This window comes from Eupeodes corollae, chromosome 1, assembly GCF_945859685.1.
Source record: "Eupeodes corollae chromosome 1, idEupCoro1.1, whole genome shotgun sequence".
NCBI lineage: Eukaryota > Metazoa > Arthropoda > Insecta > Diptera > Syrphidae > Eupeodes > Eupeodes corollae.
Genome location: NC_079147.1, coordinates 249,069,259 through 249,085,056, shown reverse-complemented (window position 1 = coordinate 249,085,056; position 15,798 = coordinate 249,069,259). Strand labels below are relative to the sequence as shown.

General features: G+C 34.1%; 1 protein-coding gene across 1 annotated transcript; it reads right to left on the bottom strand.

The window, feature by feature from the left end:
- Positions 1-280: 280 nt before the first annotated feature.
- LOC129940112 (uncharacterized) lies at positions 281-14,791 on the bottom strand. The gene is made up of 5 exons (XM_056048357.1): positions 14,538-14,791; positions 7,351-7,975; positions 6,835-6,919; positions 689-940; positions 281-619 (listed from the first exon to the last, which is right to left on the bottom strand). The coding sequence occupies exons 2-5, from the start codon at positions 7,894-7,896 to the stop codon at positions 465-467; spliced, it is 1,038 nt and encodes a 345-aa protein (XP_055904332.1). The 5' UTR covers positions 7,897-7,975; positions 14,538-14,791; the 3' UTR covers positions 281-464.
- Positions 14,792-15,798: the final 1,007 nt, after the last annotated feature.

The following is a 15,798-nucleotide window of genomic DNA, read 5'->3' as shown; positions in this document are numbered from 1 at the left end:
GAAAGAAGTCACTACAGTTCAAATGGCGCCCAATTCAGGATTTGTTATTTTTTTAAATGGAGTACTATTGTTTTGATTGTCCAATATTGTAAGACAGTCTTTTGCTTCACAATAAATCTATTACTAAGCTGTGTCTGCATTTGTGTTGTACGGTTTGGTTTACTTAAAGAAATGTATTACAATGGGCTTGAGATATGCAGAAAAAGGAAAACAATTTTTATTGCAATTACAAATGAATTAACACTCATTAATTTTATTTGAGGTCTTATTAAAGTATTCGAAAAAATGTTTTTCGAATTTCATGGTATGAAATACAATAAGCAAAAATTCAAAAATTAGTCAAAAGGGAAAGACTTTTATAATCAGACAGTGGAAGGACGGATACATAGAAAATTGATGATTGATTTTTCATCAAAGAAGATTTCCTCCATTTATATATTCTCTTCTCAACGTTTTTACTTCATTTAATGACGCTGAATCATTCGATGTCTCTTCTTTATCTCCAAACCAAGTGGATCCTCTTCAGCAAATATTCCCAACGAATCTCTCCTTCGACTTAGATGACCCAAATGTTGCAAGCTTACTGCTGGTACAGAACATCTTCTCGATGAGGGGATTTCTAAAAAACGAAAAATAAGTTCAACAAATTATATCAAGAAAGTCATAAAATTGTAAAAGAAAAACTTGCCAGAAATTAATAAGGTCTTCGGCCTGTTGGTAACATTGGTAACAATCAAATTGGAAGCAGGGTTGATGACATTTTCAAGAATTGGACTGTCGGATGTTGGAGATGGTAATAATGTTGTGGTGCTATTCGAACAGCTATTCCGTTCGTCTACTGACGTGTACGATCTCAATTTGGGATAGATACGTTTGGACCGTTGCAATATTGGTCGATCAACAGATTTCGATCGGGAATTCATGGAGAGCAGCCGATTTTCTTCAATTTGAGATAGTTTTTGTATCCTTGAACGTGTTATGTTGCAGAAAAATTGGGTAACACAAAGATATACAGAAATAGCGAAAAATAGACACAACATTTAAATATATCAAAAATCCAACAAAACAAAGGATGTGTAGAAAGAGATAGGGGAGGACAACGAAAGTTTTAAAAAAATGATGTTTTTTTTACATACCATCGTTTTAGGCAATCAAATGTAAAAGCTTTGGCTTTTTTCTTTTATTTTTAAGCAATAAATATGAAAATAAAATGCTCAACAATATCGAAGTTAATTATTTTCATAACGATGTGTCTGGTGGTAATTTTGATGTTGGGCTATAAATTTTCTGTTGGCAACATGCTCGCAATTTATAATATTTTATTTGTATTCAACGTGTAATTTTATTTTTTTATGTTTTATGTTAACACTTCTTACAAAAGAAAAATCCAATTTTCATCAAATATTTTGATTTTTCAAATAATCTTTGGATTAACTGCAAGACAAGCCAATTTAAAAGTATTAATAAAAACCATAAAGCAAAGTAAGACATTGTTAATACATTTTAACTAAAGAATTAATCATTTAATACTAGTTTTGTGTTGATTTGTAGCGTGTCAAATGTCAATCGATAAACTTTCGACTTTTTATTGAGATAAAATTATACATACCTCAACTCATACGGGAAAAGTAATTGAATATGCAATTCGAAAAGGGCACATGTCAAAAATTTCATGTGACGTAAGTACTTGTCTACACCCATTAAGATCGAAAACAGAACACCTCTGGTATTAATTCTACTATAAACGTCATCGCTTGTACTGTAATAAAATGTATGCACTAGTTTGTAAAATAACCATTTTTTTCAATTCCTTAACATTTTAAATATTCAGGGGTGCCCTTTTCAAAATTGCATATTCAATTAAAACCAAATTAAGTTTATCCAAAAAAACAGCCAAAAATAAAAAGAAGTTTACGTTCAAAAAGTGCAAAATTTATTCGAGTCATCAATACTGAATCTGAAAGTTCTAATAATTCAAATACTACGTTTACAAAACATACTAAGTAATAAAATGAAAAGATTTTAACTTTTGCATTTGATATGATTTTGGAAATGTTGGAACTTCTTGAAGAAGAAAGTAAATTACAAGGGTAGATGCAAAAATACTCCATTTACCAAGATGGGAACCTTTCGTACGTTTCGATCTCCAAAACCCCTTTGTTTACATTGTTGTAGGTGTAATTTTGACAATAAGTCTATATAATAGACTTAACCAAGCTTAAGCCAGCAGGGAACGAACCAATACGCAGCCTTATATATCACTAACCATAATAGACATTCTGCTCAGTTTCGTAAAATTTCGCTAACTATCGCGCAATTACACAAGAGCCATTTAAATGGCTTGAGCTTAAGCAATTGTCAAATTTGAAACGCATTACGTTTGACATTTGCTTAAGTTACTTGAATCCGTTATAGTTACTTTTTGTTTTGACGATTACTTTTGATAACTCTTCGTTCGGTTTTGACATTAGCTTACTTTCTATTAAAGTTGGGGCTTAACAAAAAAAAAATGCGTTGGGCTAGCAGCACTTTGAAAAGCAAAAACAAAATGGGGAGGTTAATAAGTTTTTTTTTCAGATTTTTTCGATGTAAAAGTGAGTTTTAAGCTTTAATTTTGCAGTCATTTTGTTGATAGGGAACCAATTTACATTTTTGTTTTGAAAAAAGCACGTTCAACATCAGTTTATTATAATTAATTTACTAATTTACAGTAATAACTACGAAATTCTTTAAATTTCATAATGAACCTCGGCATTTTGTAACAAAGGTGCGTTCAAAGAACCATCAAGTTAAGGGTGCGAGCGCAATTTATTGAATTCAATTTTTTTTGCAAGTAGTTAAAATTGGTATCAATTTAATTAATCCAAGTATATTTATAGTTTGTTTTTGCTGACAACTCGGGAATAAATGTACAAGGAAAAAAAACAAATAAGGTTTACCTGCATGCAAACTTAATATATAAAAACCGATTTTTCCTTCAGCGAGCAATGCGTCTCAAAGACTGCGGCGCTCTTAGTAAAGTGTATACACACTCTGGCTTTGTTTATGTTAAAGAGAGCGAAGAAGGAGAGACAATATACTTCAACAACGATACAATATTGAAAACCATACTCGCTGCCTCTGGTGTGACAGGCAATCAAGAAGAAAAAGAATTTCACCAGCATTCAACATGATGAACAAAGTTGCTCATATCAATGCTCAGAGTTTGATGAAAAAGAATGATGAATTTAGATTACTTTTTGAATAACCGCAGATCGACGCGATCTGTGTTTCCGAAACGTGGTTCTCTGCATCAGTTAGAGATGCAACATACTATCTTAGCGGATGTAGGACTTTCCGGTCTGATAGGTGCAACCGCGGAGAAGGTGTTGCTATATATGTCAGGGAAAACCTTACCTGTAAGAAGTTATACTATTCATCACCCGGCTCTTCTTGCGAGTATTTGTTTTTGGAGGTTAAAGGAAGTGGGGGTAATCTTCTCTTGGGAACCATCTATAGACCTAATAGTTTTATCGATTTGGAACAAATCTATAGAGTTATTGAAGAAATTACTGTGATCTCTTCAAACATAATCATGTGCGGTGAATTCAACTGATACCATTTAACTGACAAAAGGTTAATTGAGAACATGAGATTCTTCGAATTGCACTCAGTCAACATTACTCAACCAACCCATTTTTCTCAGTCATCTTGTACGCTATTAGATCATTACTATGTGAGTGAAATCGATCGAGTACTGTTATATGATCAGCTTGAAACTCGAAACTGATTTTAATTCAAGTGTAAACCAAGTGATTTCTAGAATTAAGTTTAGAGATTTTAAGAACATCAATAAAACGCATCTTGAAAATGATATGAACATGATACCATGGAGTAGCATTTTCTAAATGCCTTCACCAGATGACCAAGTCGAGTTTTTAAACACAAATCTTAGTATTTTATTTAATCAACACGTTCCATTGAAAACAGGATTAAAGACCTAATAAATCGGCGTGATCTAGCATACCGACGCTGGAAACGTTTCCGTGTTAACGAACTCAGTGATTTGTACAAATCACTAAGAAAAAAAGTAGTTCAAGAGGTTAGACGCGCAAAATTACAATTCTACTCTTACGTCTAGATTTAAGGTCCCATGGTCGTAAGCTATGGAACAACCTCCGCCAGCTAGGAATAGGTAAACAAAAAAATTATTTTCCAGCTGCAATGAATATAAATGAGCTAAAGAGTAAATTTGCTTCTACACATTTAGTAACTCCAAGAGATCATGTACATACAGTTGTGTTCATAAAAATAGCAATGCTCTCCAAATAAAACAAAAAGGCCTTTTATATCAACGTTATAATCTATTTCATTAAACTTCTAATAACAAACTAGAATATTTAATTCATAATAACAAAAAATAAGTACTATCGATTTTTAACCGTTAGCTTTGTCACAATAAAAACCGAAAGAAGTAAGGAAAACTGTAATAAGTTATATGAAAGTATACAAATAATGTTAGCTTACAATAGTTCTTTGTTGCATAACCATTGTTTTTTATGATGCTTCGCATCTAAGTGGCACCGAGTCCACTAAAACCTGACACCTCTCGACTGGTATTGCGTTCCACGAATCATACACTGCTTCCCACAATTTTTTCGAATTCTAACGTAACATAACCTCGTCAAGAATTCACGTACTCGGTTGCATCTCTTATGCCCCCGATGGGATTAATATAGGCCCGACATATTATAATTTTTCCTCCACCATGCTTAGTGTGTTTATAGTATATAGTGTTTTTATAGTATACCGTGGATTGTATGCTGCATTTTAGGGTCTTCTCACATATTCTCGACGACCCTTTGACCCAAAAAGAACGACTTTGCTTTCACCGCTCCACAAAACATTCCTCCATTTCTCTTCTGCCCTATCTCTATGCGCTTTAACAAACTCCATTCTCGTTGCCACATGCCTTTCGTCAAGAATGGTACCTTGTTTGGACTTCGGGCTGGTAACTTCGCTTATAAAAGACGTCTTCGTATTGTGACAGCGCTAGAAGACAGTTGAAGAAAACTTTATATTTTCCTAGAGCCTACAGAAGGGTTCTGTTTTGATAACTGAACAATTTTTCTGTACGTTCTTTCAGTAGTCATCCTTTTTGGGCCTCGCGTTTTTGGTTTATTTTGCTATTTTAAGGCGTTACTGACCATTTTTGCTAAGCAGCCTAGGATGTCTTGAATATTTTGGTAGGTTTTTCTCTCCAAACGCAGTTTTCGAATAAGTTTTCGAGTTTATTTGGTGCAGTGCTTGACCGTCCCATAGTTTATTTTAGTGCTAATATTTATTAATTTTCTATATGCTAATATGTTACAAATACTTAAAACTTTACATAGTAAAATATTTACTAACCGAAAAATAAAAAAATTGAATTTTTAACACTTTTTAATTATAAAAAAAGCACTGCTATTTGTATGAACACTCTGTATTCAGATGTATTCAGAGAGTTCAAATAATGTGTGTTCATCGGGAAAAGTAGAGTATAACTTCAAGCTAAAAGTCTCTAATATGAAAACGAAAGGCCGTTAGATGCAAGTAACATTATCATTTTTTTTTGTAAAAATGTCCGTTATTTTTATGAACTCACTGTACATTGAATTCAAATTTAAATCAAAGTTATATCGTTGTTTGCTTTTTATTTACCTTTACTTTCAAAAAATAAATTAAATTGTATTTATGGTAAAAAAAGGTTATTGAAAACAAAACAAAGACCATTGTCAATGAATCTGGCAACTCTTTTTTACTTGTGCGTTCAAATAATTTTGACGTCTCATAAATATGTATATCACCTTTTAATTTGATAGTTAAAAAGAGACACCAAAAAATGGCAGACACTTTTAATTTACGTTGTCAATGAGTAAAAGCGAGATAAAACGATGTAATATCAAAATAATCCCCATCAAAATATATTTCTGGAAACAGTTTTATACAAAATCATGAAATTATTTTTTTTAATCATTTGAAATAATTGTTTAACCGTTAACTCTGACATTTAGATTTAAAAACAATAATATACTGCGAAAACCATTTTTTTATAAGGACTCAGAAAACCGAGAACTATAAGCAAAATGCAAAATTCGTACTGTTTGTTTTTATCATAAAATTAAAAGTGATTGTTCTAGTTTCTTTTTTAAATGAGTTTTGAAAACAATAATTTATGTGGGTATAATATTTACGTTTATTAAATATGTAATTAATTTATTTCTCTAAATAATAACAATATAGCATCTACAAAATTAAAATACATTCTAAAATTGACTGGACACAGTTTAAAATTTTTAAATTAAAATTATTCTAGAACTAGGAACTATGACAAAAATTCTTGTGCTTATATTTATTAATACAAAATTGAAAACAATAAGTAAATACTTGATACTTGAAATAAAATTCAAGCAAAAAAGCTTTGATAAAAAATTGCATAATGTATAACTTTTTTTATTAATAACAAATATAAATGCAAGATCAAATTAAATCTATTAAAAAAATTAGCAGTTTTCTTGTACTGTTGGAAACACTAATTAGAAAACATTTTTTTTTAAACCAAAACAACAAAAAGGGAAAGCATTTTCATATGTGAAAAAAGGGGAAGAAATAGAAAGAAAAGATACAATAAAAATAGCAATTAAATTAAGTTATATTTTTTTTTTTTGTAAATTTTATTTACAAAGAAATACATTTAACAATAATATTATAGACATATTTATATAATTAAATTCACATTTAATAGTTTGTAGAGTTATTAAAAAGAATGAATACTTTAAGATTTAAAATAGTTGAATATATTCATGATATTAGTACCTTTGGATGGACGTCGATCGCTCTTCATCTGGGCATAAACTTGTAAGGAGCATCTACGATTGTTGCGTTTGTCTCCTTTGGATTGCTATAAAGAAAAGTAATCAAGAAATATTTAAAATACGACACACTGACCAACAGAAATTATAGAGAATTATAGAGTTTGAAAAAATGAATACAAGAAAAATCAAATCACAATTACTTGTAATTGAAATCTCCACACAATTTTCAATTACTTTAAAATGTAATTCAAGATTTTCAATTACTAATTACATGCAATTGAAAAGCGTCAATTACTTGAAATTTAATTACATATGTGCTTCTCTTGAAGAACTTGAACAAACTCTTTACAATTTGCATATACATGTTATTAGTAAGTTCAATTTTTCAATTACAATTACAAGTAATTGAAATGAAATATTTGTTCAACTACAATTACAAGTAATTAAAATACATTATTTTTGTAATTGTACTAATTAGTTACAATTGAAATATAAGTTGAAATTAATTACAACTCACCTCTTTATAATGTTGAGTTATATCAGAAGCTGCCTTCAATAGAAGATACAATAGGACAAGTACGAATAAATAAATAATAGGTTCAGTTGAGGTGCCCTTCTTAGGTGGCGGAGTCTTATTCAAATCCTTTTTGCGATAAGTCTTTTTTAATTGCTTTAGTAAATTTTCATTTGATTTATCAATATTTTCTGTAATTATTTGTTGGATTGATTGATCTTTAGCTAAAATTTCAGCTGTAAATATTTGCAAATCATAACAACAGTCTTGATGTTCTTTTAATTTAGCTGATATGTCGGCTTGTCGTTTGATTTCTTTTTCTGTTTCTTCTTTTAATTGTAATCGAAGAAGATCTTCTTCCTGTTGTTGTTGCTGTAATTGTTGTTGTTCTTTTTCATAGTGACGTAATCTATTTGTTTCTTCGAGTTTTAATTGAATATTTTTATCATAATTACGTTTAAGAGCATTTGTAGTAAAGTATAATGTCACAACAACAAGGAGTATAGCAACACAAGTTACGAATTTATTTTGTAAATTATTATTCGTCATTTTGATTTGAAATATTTTATAGTGATGCTATGGCGGATCAAGATGATGCATTAAATGTAAGAGTTATAACATGTAAAAGCTAGAATGAAAAAACAATACAAATAATACAATAAAACTGGGTTAAAAGGTTTTCTAAGACGCCAGTTATAGCTATCATTGAAATCGATCCGAAACATTTTTTGAATCAATATTTGACGGTGTTTCCATTTGATTAGAAATGAAAATTATATACTGATCGATCGGAAATCACACAAAGAATTTTTTTGAATGTATTTTTCTATTTTCCGGACGGAAATTCATTTTCCTGAACAGCTGATACTTTTATGTTCAAAAGTGAAACGAATCGTTCCCCTGATCTGGGTTCCGATTTCACACAATTCCAATGACAGATTTCTTACAGTAAACATTTTTCGGTGGATTTTAATCAGGAAATTTTTTTCAATGACAGACATATTTAGGGATAGCTATAAACGACCTGTCAAAAAAATTCCAATGTTTGTTTTCAATGATAAAAACCAATGATAGCCATAACTGGCGTCTAACAAACAATCAAATTATACGGTTTTAAAATGTTTCAAGGGGGTGAATTTCTTAGATGTTTTCATATGAGCTGACTCTTCATCAATTAAATTCGTGATTATTTTCCAAATCTATGCTGCTGCGTTGATGGTTGTTGTCTATAAACCATATACAGTTCAGAAATGTTAAACCAAGTTGACATTTGTGTTCAGGAGGTTTGACAATCCATCGTGAATCGTTTAACGTCAGAACAACCGGTTCAAATTTAACAAAATTTACTCTGAAGACAATAAACCTGATCGCGAAGTTTATAGAAGTACAAAGTTTTGAAGTTCATTTCTGGTTACAAAATTGTTAAATATGGAGGTAAGGCAACCTTCAAGTCATTAACGAATTATTGAAAAAATGCATTAAAATGCACTGTTGGTTACATCATCGGTCCTTATTTCATTCAAAATGAAAAAGTGGCTGACGTTATGATGAATGGCGAGCGGTCTGGAATAACGCTTATTGATTTTTTTTTTGTAAAAATGAATCGGCTAATCATTGAAGACCGTCCAAACAAGACGGTGCAATTTAATCATCATTAAAGATGAATCATCAGTTTATTGCATAATTATTTTGTTTACAATTTTATTTCTAGAAGCAGTCCTGTTAACATTTATTAGAAAAAATAGTGAAAAATTGGACTGATCTAATGGCCTATGTAAGTTGGAGCCGCGGTGAACATATGTGGGAATTAATGTTTAAGCAATAAATGCCACAAGATCATAGTGATAAAAACTCATTCCAACAATATTTCTGTCTTGTATCATTATGTAAAGTACTCAAACTCTTGAAAAACGAAACGCCTTAAGTATTTTTTTAAAAAATAGACTTTTCAAAAAATTGTCATAAGTTTTTAGTATTGCAAAATCATATCGTCACCTCCTAGTGATGCCTGCTGGATAGCCTATCTCAAAGCTAATGTGACAGTACTCCAGGAAATGCGATGGAATGAGCCAGGCAGTAGGAAGATTGAAGGCTATGATTATCAGCGCGAATGCCCCGACGGAAGAGAAGGATGACAATTTTACGAGCTCCTCGACAAAACATATGAACAATGTCCTAAAAACTACGTTAAAATTCTCCTGTGAGATTTCAATGCCGAAATGGGCAAAGAAGCTATCTTTGGTAGGTCAATCGGAAGATATAGCAACTTCCTAGCCGAGAAAAATCTGGGGTTGAGTGGCACCAGATTCCCTAGCCCAGATATCCACAAAGCAACTTGGCGGTTCTCCGATGATTGAACATGCAACCAAATCGATCATGTTGCTATTGACGGAAAACTTTCCTCTAGCATACAACTTAACACAAAAATGGTGTTATACTGCGTATACAAATATTCATGGAAGCTCTTAGGTGAACAACAACCACGAAGAGAAGAATGAACGTTGGAAGACTGCAGCAGTAGGATATCGCCAATAAATTTGCCAACCTAGTATCCCTAGAGCTTACGAGAAACACTACAACGGATGAGATGTGTCCAGAGCCCCACTCGTAGCTTTGCAAACAATTCATCAAGAATACTGCAGAAGAGTTGCTAGCTTCCTCACAGCCGCCACCAATGATCTCTTGGTTTGACTCCAAATGTGCTCAGGCAAAGCCTATTACCCTGGTTACAAGACGAGATCGAGGAATCGAATCGAATCGAATTGAGATTTCGATCCAGGTATATGAAATCTCAATTAGAACCAAAAATACTCCATTTAAATGGAGTCTTTTTCCTTAGAACAAACAAGAGAGAAAAAAATTATCGCACGCACACAAGCAAAACCTCACACACCAATAACTCGATTCCCCGATTCAGGTTTACAAACAAATTTACGATTCGATTCACCTCTTTCAGTGGGATCGGATCGAGTAATCCTATTTCGATCCGATCCAGGTCTATACGGCGCTAAATCCTGATTCAATTCGGATTCAATTCTCCTTGTAAACGCGGTAAATACGGAGCACACAGATTGTGGCAGCAAAGGAGGACACGTCTTTTCTGTCACCTCTACGTCGACAAGAGAAGGGATGAGAACCGCTTGCTCAGAAGAAAGAAGAGCAGCGTGAAATCGAGGAGATCCAGGGATGTTTTAACAGGAGACAGGTTCGGAGCTACCACCAGAGGAGTTTGAGAAGGTGATGGGCTGTCAAGTATAGCTGCTTTAATATTGTTCTTGAAAAAGTGGTGCGCATCTTTCATAAATCAACACAATATCCTGGATATGCAGATGACATCAACATTTATGGGAAGAAACAAACGAGCAGTGACGGGAGCCTTTTCTAATATCGAGTCTGAGGTGAAGAAAATGGGTCTTGACATTAACAAGGACAAAACGAAGTATTTATTGTCGTCAAATATAGTCGATTCACATCGTAGACTTGGTCAAAACGTGACAATTGACAGGTATAACTTCGAGGTGAACTGCTGTTAATTCTGCAAATGATGTCAGCGCGGAGATCAAAAGTGGAATTACCCTTGCTAATCGCTCTTTTTTTTGCTTCAGCAAGCACTTGAGGATTAAGGCCCTATCACGAAGTACCAAAGAGACACTGTACAAAACTTCTACCAGGCGGATGAAGGATCTCTTAGTATCTTCGAGAGGAAGGTTCTGCGTACGATCTATAGACCGGTTTGTTCCGACAGGCAAAGTAACATTTGGCACAGAAGATATAATCATGAGCTATACGAGCTGTACAGCGACTTGCCACTAGTCAAAAAACTGCCTATTCAACGCTTAAAATGGCTAGGGCATGTCGAGCGAATGAACATTGAAGCTCCAGTCCGTAAGGTATTCAACGCCAAGCCTGAGGGAACAAGAAGCAGAGGCAGGCCTCATCTCCGGTGGAGGAATTAAGTTCACACACTTGAACTTCGTATTCGAAACTGGAGACAGCAAATTAGAGATCGAGTTAAGCTGGCGAAAGTTATAACTTGAGGCCCAGGAGCACGAAGCGCTCAGTGGTGGGGATTTTTCGTCTCTTTAAGTACTTACAGTTAAATAGTTAGAACAGTTACAGCCTGGGGCGCACCTGGGCCTCAACCAACATGCGCATCCAGCCAGCTCGTTCCCTAGCTAGCTGTCGTCAGTTTCGCACGCCAAGTTGATTGAGGCCTTCACCCACCTGAGTGCGCCAACTGAGTCGTGGTCTTCCTCTACTGCGCCCTCCCTCGGGATTGGATTCGAATACCTTCCGGGCTGGAGCGTTGATCTCCGTTTGCCCTACATGACCTAGCCATCTAAGCCGTTAGACTTTAATTCTATTAACTAGGTCAGTTTCGCTGTACAGTTCGTCATTATATCTTCTCCTCCATTCTCCATCTATGCGTACGTGACCAAAAATCACCCGAAGAACTTTTCTCTCGAAGCATCCTAAGACGCTCTCATCTTTCTTTGACAGGGTCCAGGCCTCAGCGCCATAAATGAGCACCGGGATGATGAGTGTCTTATACTCGTAGATGGTGATTTTATATGCTCGAGAGAGTACTTTACTTCTAATTGCCTTCTAAGTCCAAAGAAGCAGCGATTTTCAAGATTTATTCTTCGTTTGATTTCAGCGCTGGTGTCGTTGTCTGTGTTAATAGCGGTGCCTTAACTACCTCGAAGTTAAAGTTACGTTTGGTCCAAGACGTCGATGTTCAGTGTCCTTTTTTTGATGACAGCATATACTTAGTCTTGCCCTCATTGACCACTAAACCCATCTTCTTCGCTTCCGTCGCAATGCTCAAAAACGCTCCACTGACATCACGCTTTGGTCTTCCAATTATGTCAATATCATCTGCGTATCCGAGTAATTGGAGGGACCTTTGGAAGATTGTGCCTTTAGTGTTGACGGTTGAGTTTTGCCCAATTATTTCCAGATCGATGTTGAAGAAGTCGCATGACAGTGCATCGCCTTGTCTAAAACCTTTTTTGCAAATGCATCGTTGAGATCTTTTACGGCCTTGATAGAGCAGCGTGCGTTCTCCATCGTCATTCTGCACAAACGGATAAGTTTGGGATGCCAAAACTAGACATTGCTCTGTAAAACTTTTCCGTACAAATGTTGTCATACGAGGCTTTAAAATCGATAAAGAGATGGTGGGTATCGATTTTAAGTTCCTGGGTTTTTTCCAAGATCTACCGTAGTGTGAATATTTGGTCGATAGTGGACTTTCCTGGTCTGAAGCCACACTGATAAGGACCAATCTGGTTGTTGACGAATGGCTTCAGACGTTCACATAATACGGCAGAGAGGATCTTATACGCAATGTTGAAGAGACTGATGCCTCTGTAGTTGACGCAGTTTAGAGGGTCTCCTTTCGTATGTATCGGGTACACTATGCTGAGATTCCACGCAGATGAGTTGGTGCATTCTCCGTACCAAGTCATAACCTGCTGCTTTGAATAGGTCGGCAGCGATGACGTCATCTCCAGCAGCTTTGTTTGACTTCAGTTTAGATATTGCTATCTTCACTTCGTCAAGGTCGGGTAGACGATTGTTGATCTGCATCGCCTGGGTTGAGTGGTTCTATCTCCCTTACATCGAAATTCAGTTCGTCATCGCCGTTGTATAATTTGGAGAAGTGGTCTTTCCATATTCTCAACATAGACTGCGGTTCTACTACGATGTTCTCCTGATCGTCTTTACAGGCTTCGGTTCGTGGCTGATACCCATGGAATGTTTTTTTACCTTTTGGTAAAATTTACAAACCTCATTCCTGTTGGTACACCTCTGATCGCGGGCCTCTCCTGCTCTCTTTTTTCCATCTAAGAAGCCGGTGTTCCTCTCTCCTCTTCTGATCGTAGAGCTCGCGAGCAGCTCTGGTCCTTCTGTGCAGCACCATTTTGTATGCCCAGGGGTTTCACTGTGGTGGACGTGTGAAACCTAGCACTTCAGAGGCAGCAGCTCTGATGGCTGCAAGGCACTGTTGCCACTGGTTGTCAATGCTTAATGCATGCAGCATAGGACTCCTTAAGAGGTTATAAGAGATTCGATAGTAAAAGAGCAACGCAATCTCTTGCGATTATAGCCGTCTAACGTCAAAACTTCTCACAGTACTTCCTCGTTTTGGCTTAACAGCCCTTCGTTAACAGGTCTGGTTTAAAAAACCGTAAATTTAAATTGATATCCTTAAAAGTGGAAAGAACTATGAACATTTTTTTTAAAGCTTTATTGAATACACTGCTTTAGGTTTTGGAGACCTAGCGCTAAGAGTTGTATGTTAATTTATTTAATAAAATTCCAAACACGCAATCAGTGAGTGTAGTTACCTTTAAAATGTCTTCTTTTTCTTTTAATATTCCTTGCGTGTTTTTGAAATGGAAAGAATGAACAAAGAATACCCAGAAATTTAAGATAGTATAAATTAGATAAAGGACACGCACATCATTTTACGACTTCTCATCCGATTTAAAATTTTTGGCAGGCAGCGATTAGATATTCTTTTGATTCGCAGAGATTTTAAATTAAAAGACTCGATATAATGTTCTCCTTTTAAGAAGACGAAGGATCCAAGTACCTATTATTTCACAATACTGCCCTACGATTATGATAAGAACTACCGATATATTTATGTCTGGGATTTAATAAAATTAGAACTCATACCTCCTTTAAACCCAATCAATAATTTAGAAAATCTTTTGTTTTATTAAAATCAAACAATTTAGTAAATAATTGTCACTAGTAACTCGCTTTTATTTGTTTAATACTTTTATCACTATATTGTTATCCTTTTTATCACTGATGCCATTATTCGAGATAAATTTTAAAATGCGACTTTAAGTTTCAAACAGGGTCTACAGATACACACATACGTCCCATAAACCCACAAAATTTAAAAACACTGAATGTCTACATCAGTAGAAAAAACATACATATAAATCTTTGTCCTTTTTAAGTTAGTCCTTTCAGTTATTTGTGTCATAAATGCATGTCTATCCCAGTTTGGGTAAAATCAATATTTTCACTTTTTTCTATTTAATTGGGTTAATGAATTTTCAAGTTAATTTCATTTTTACTTTTTAATAAATGATATGATTGCGAGAGTATATTTAAATAGAACAAATATTTTAATTAAAATTTAACATTTAACTTTAAATAAAACATACTATAGGTTCCTTTTTGTTGTGTTGATAGAAGAACTTTGTGATGTTTGATATTTGTACTTTTGTTAAGCAAGAATTTGACGTAACTTTTTAAGAATTGAATTGTTTGCAAAATTTTAAATTATAAACATAAACTATGTGCACTTTATATGTAAATTAAAAATAAAGCTAACAAATATTATTAATTTTAAGAGCTGTTTGTCTGGCAGACAATTTAACTCTTGTGTCCTTCAAATGAAACTACGTTGTTATGGAAATGAGCAGTTTATTCTTTGTGGCATAACAACAATATGTTGACATGCTCTTTGTTTATGTTGCAAAAAAAAAAGTTTCTTGGACTTGTTGAAGATGAGAAAGTGGCACAAAACACTACAGGGCTGGATAAATGATCTACTTATTTAAATAGATATTCCATATTTTATATAATACTTTTTAAAAAAGGAAAGACTCTTTTACTACTTTATATAGGGCCCGACATCTAACTTTTTTTTCAACTAGTGCTTATTTTAGCAAGAATTGGCCGTTAAGGGCTTGCACATGAGAGCGAACAACGAATGGACGACCAAACGTGATTTATACATTTCAAAAAGTCAATTTCAAACAGAAACACATTTAAATTATAAGAAACCAATTGGCACTTATGTTAGGGTAATAAAATTAGAATTTTGTTCTCTTAGACAAGACAATTTTGTAAAAACAATTTGGTAGTAACGAATTGCAGGGTGGTTGCGACGAACTGTCAAACTCTATTCGTGTTCCACATACTATCGCATTATCTGTGTAACGCAAGTGTTGAAAACGGTTGTTTTTCCAAACACGTTAAGTGTGCTGAAGTTGTGCCTCTATTCAAAAAAGTAATGTTCTCCGACTATAGACCTATTTCTCTGCTTTCAATTTTCTCAAAGCTTTTTGAAAAACTTATAAAGGCAAGAATAATTTCATTCTTGGACAAAAATTAACCTTTCAGCGATAATCAATTTGGATTTCGATCAGGAATGTCTACGGAAGACGCTACTTTACTGTACTTAATTATATAGCAGTTTAAATTGCAACAAAACTACCATTTCTCTTTTCGTTGATATGACTAAGGCCTTTCATATGGTTGACCACGACGTTCTGTTAAACAAACTGTATAATGCTGATTTTCGAGGTGTTATATTTAAATGGCTTCAATCCTACTTAAAGGAAAGAGAACAAAACGTAAATGTGAACGGAACTTTAAGCAATTAATTTCCTTTCAAAAATGGAGTCCCACAACTCTCCG

Bases quoted from the DNA above. Each gene is read 5' to 3' on its own strand.
- LOC129940112 (XM_056048357.1), bottom strand. From the start codon at position 7,896: ATGACGAATAATAATTTACAAAATAAATTCGTAACTTGTGTTGCTATA. The intron at 941-6,834 runs GTACTAATATCA...CTCAAATTGAAG, and splicing joins CGATCGACGTCCATCCAAAG to AAAATCGGCTGCTCTCCATG. The intron at 620-688 runs GCAAGTTTTTCT...TTCGTTTTTTAG, and splicing joins GAAGACCTTATTAATTTCTG to AAATCCCCTCATCGAGAAGA.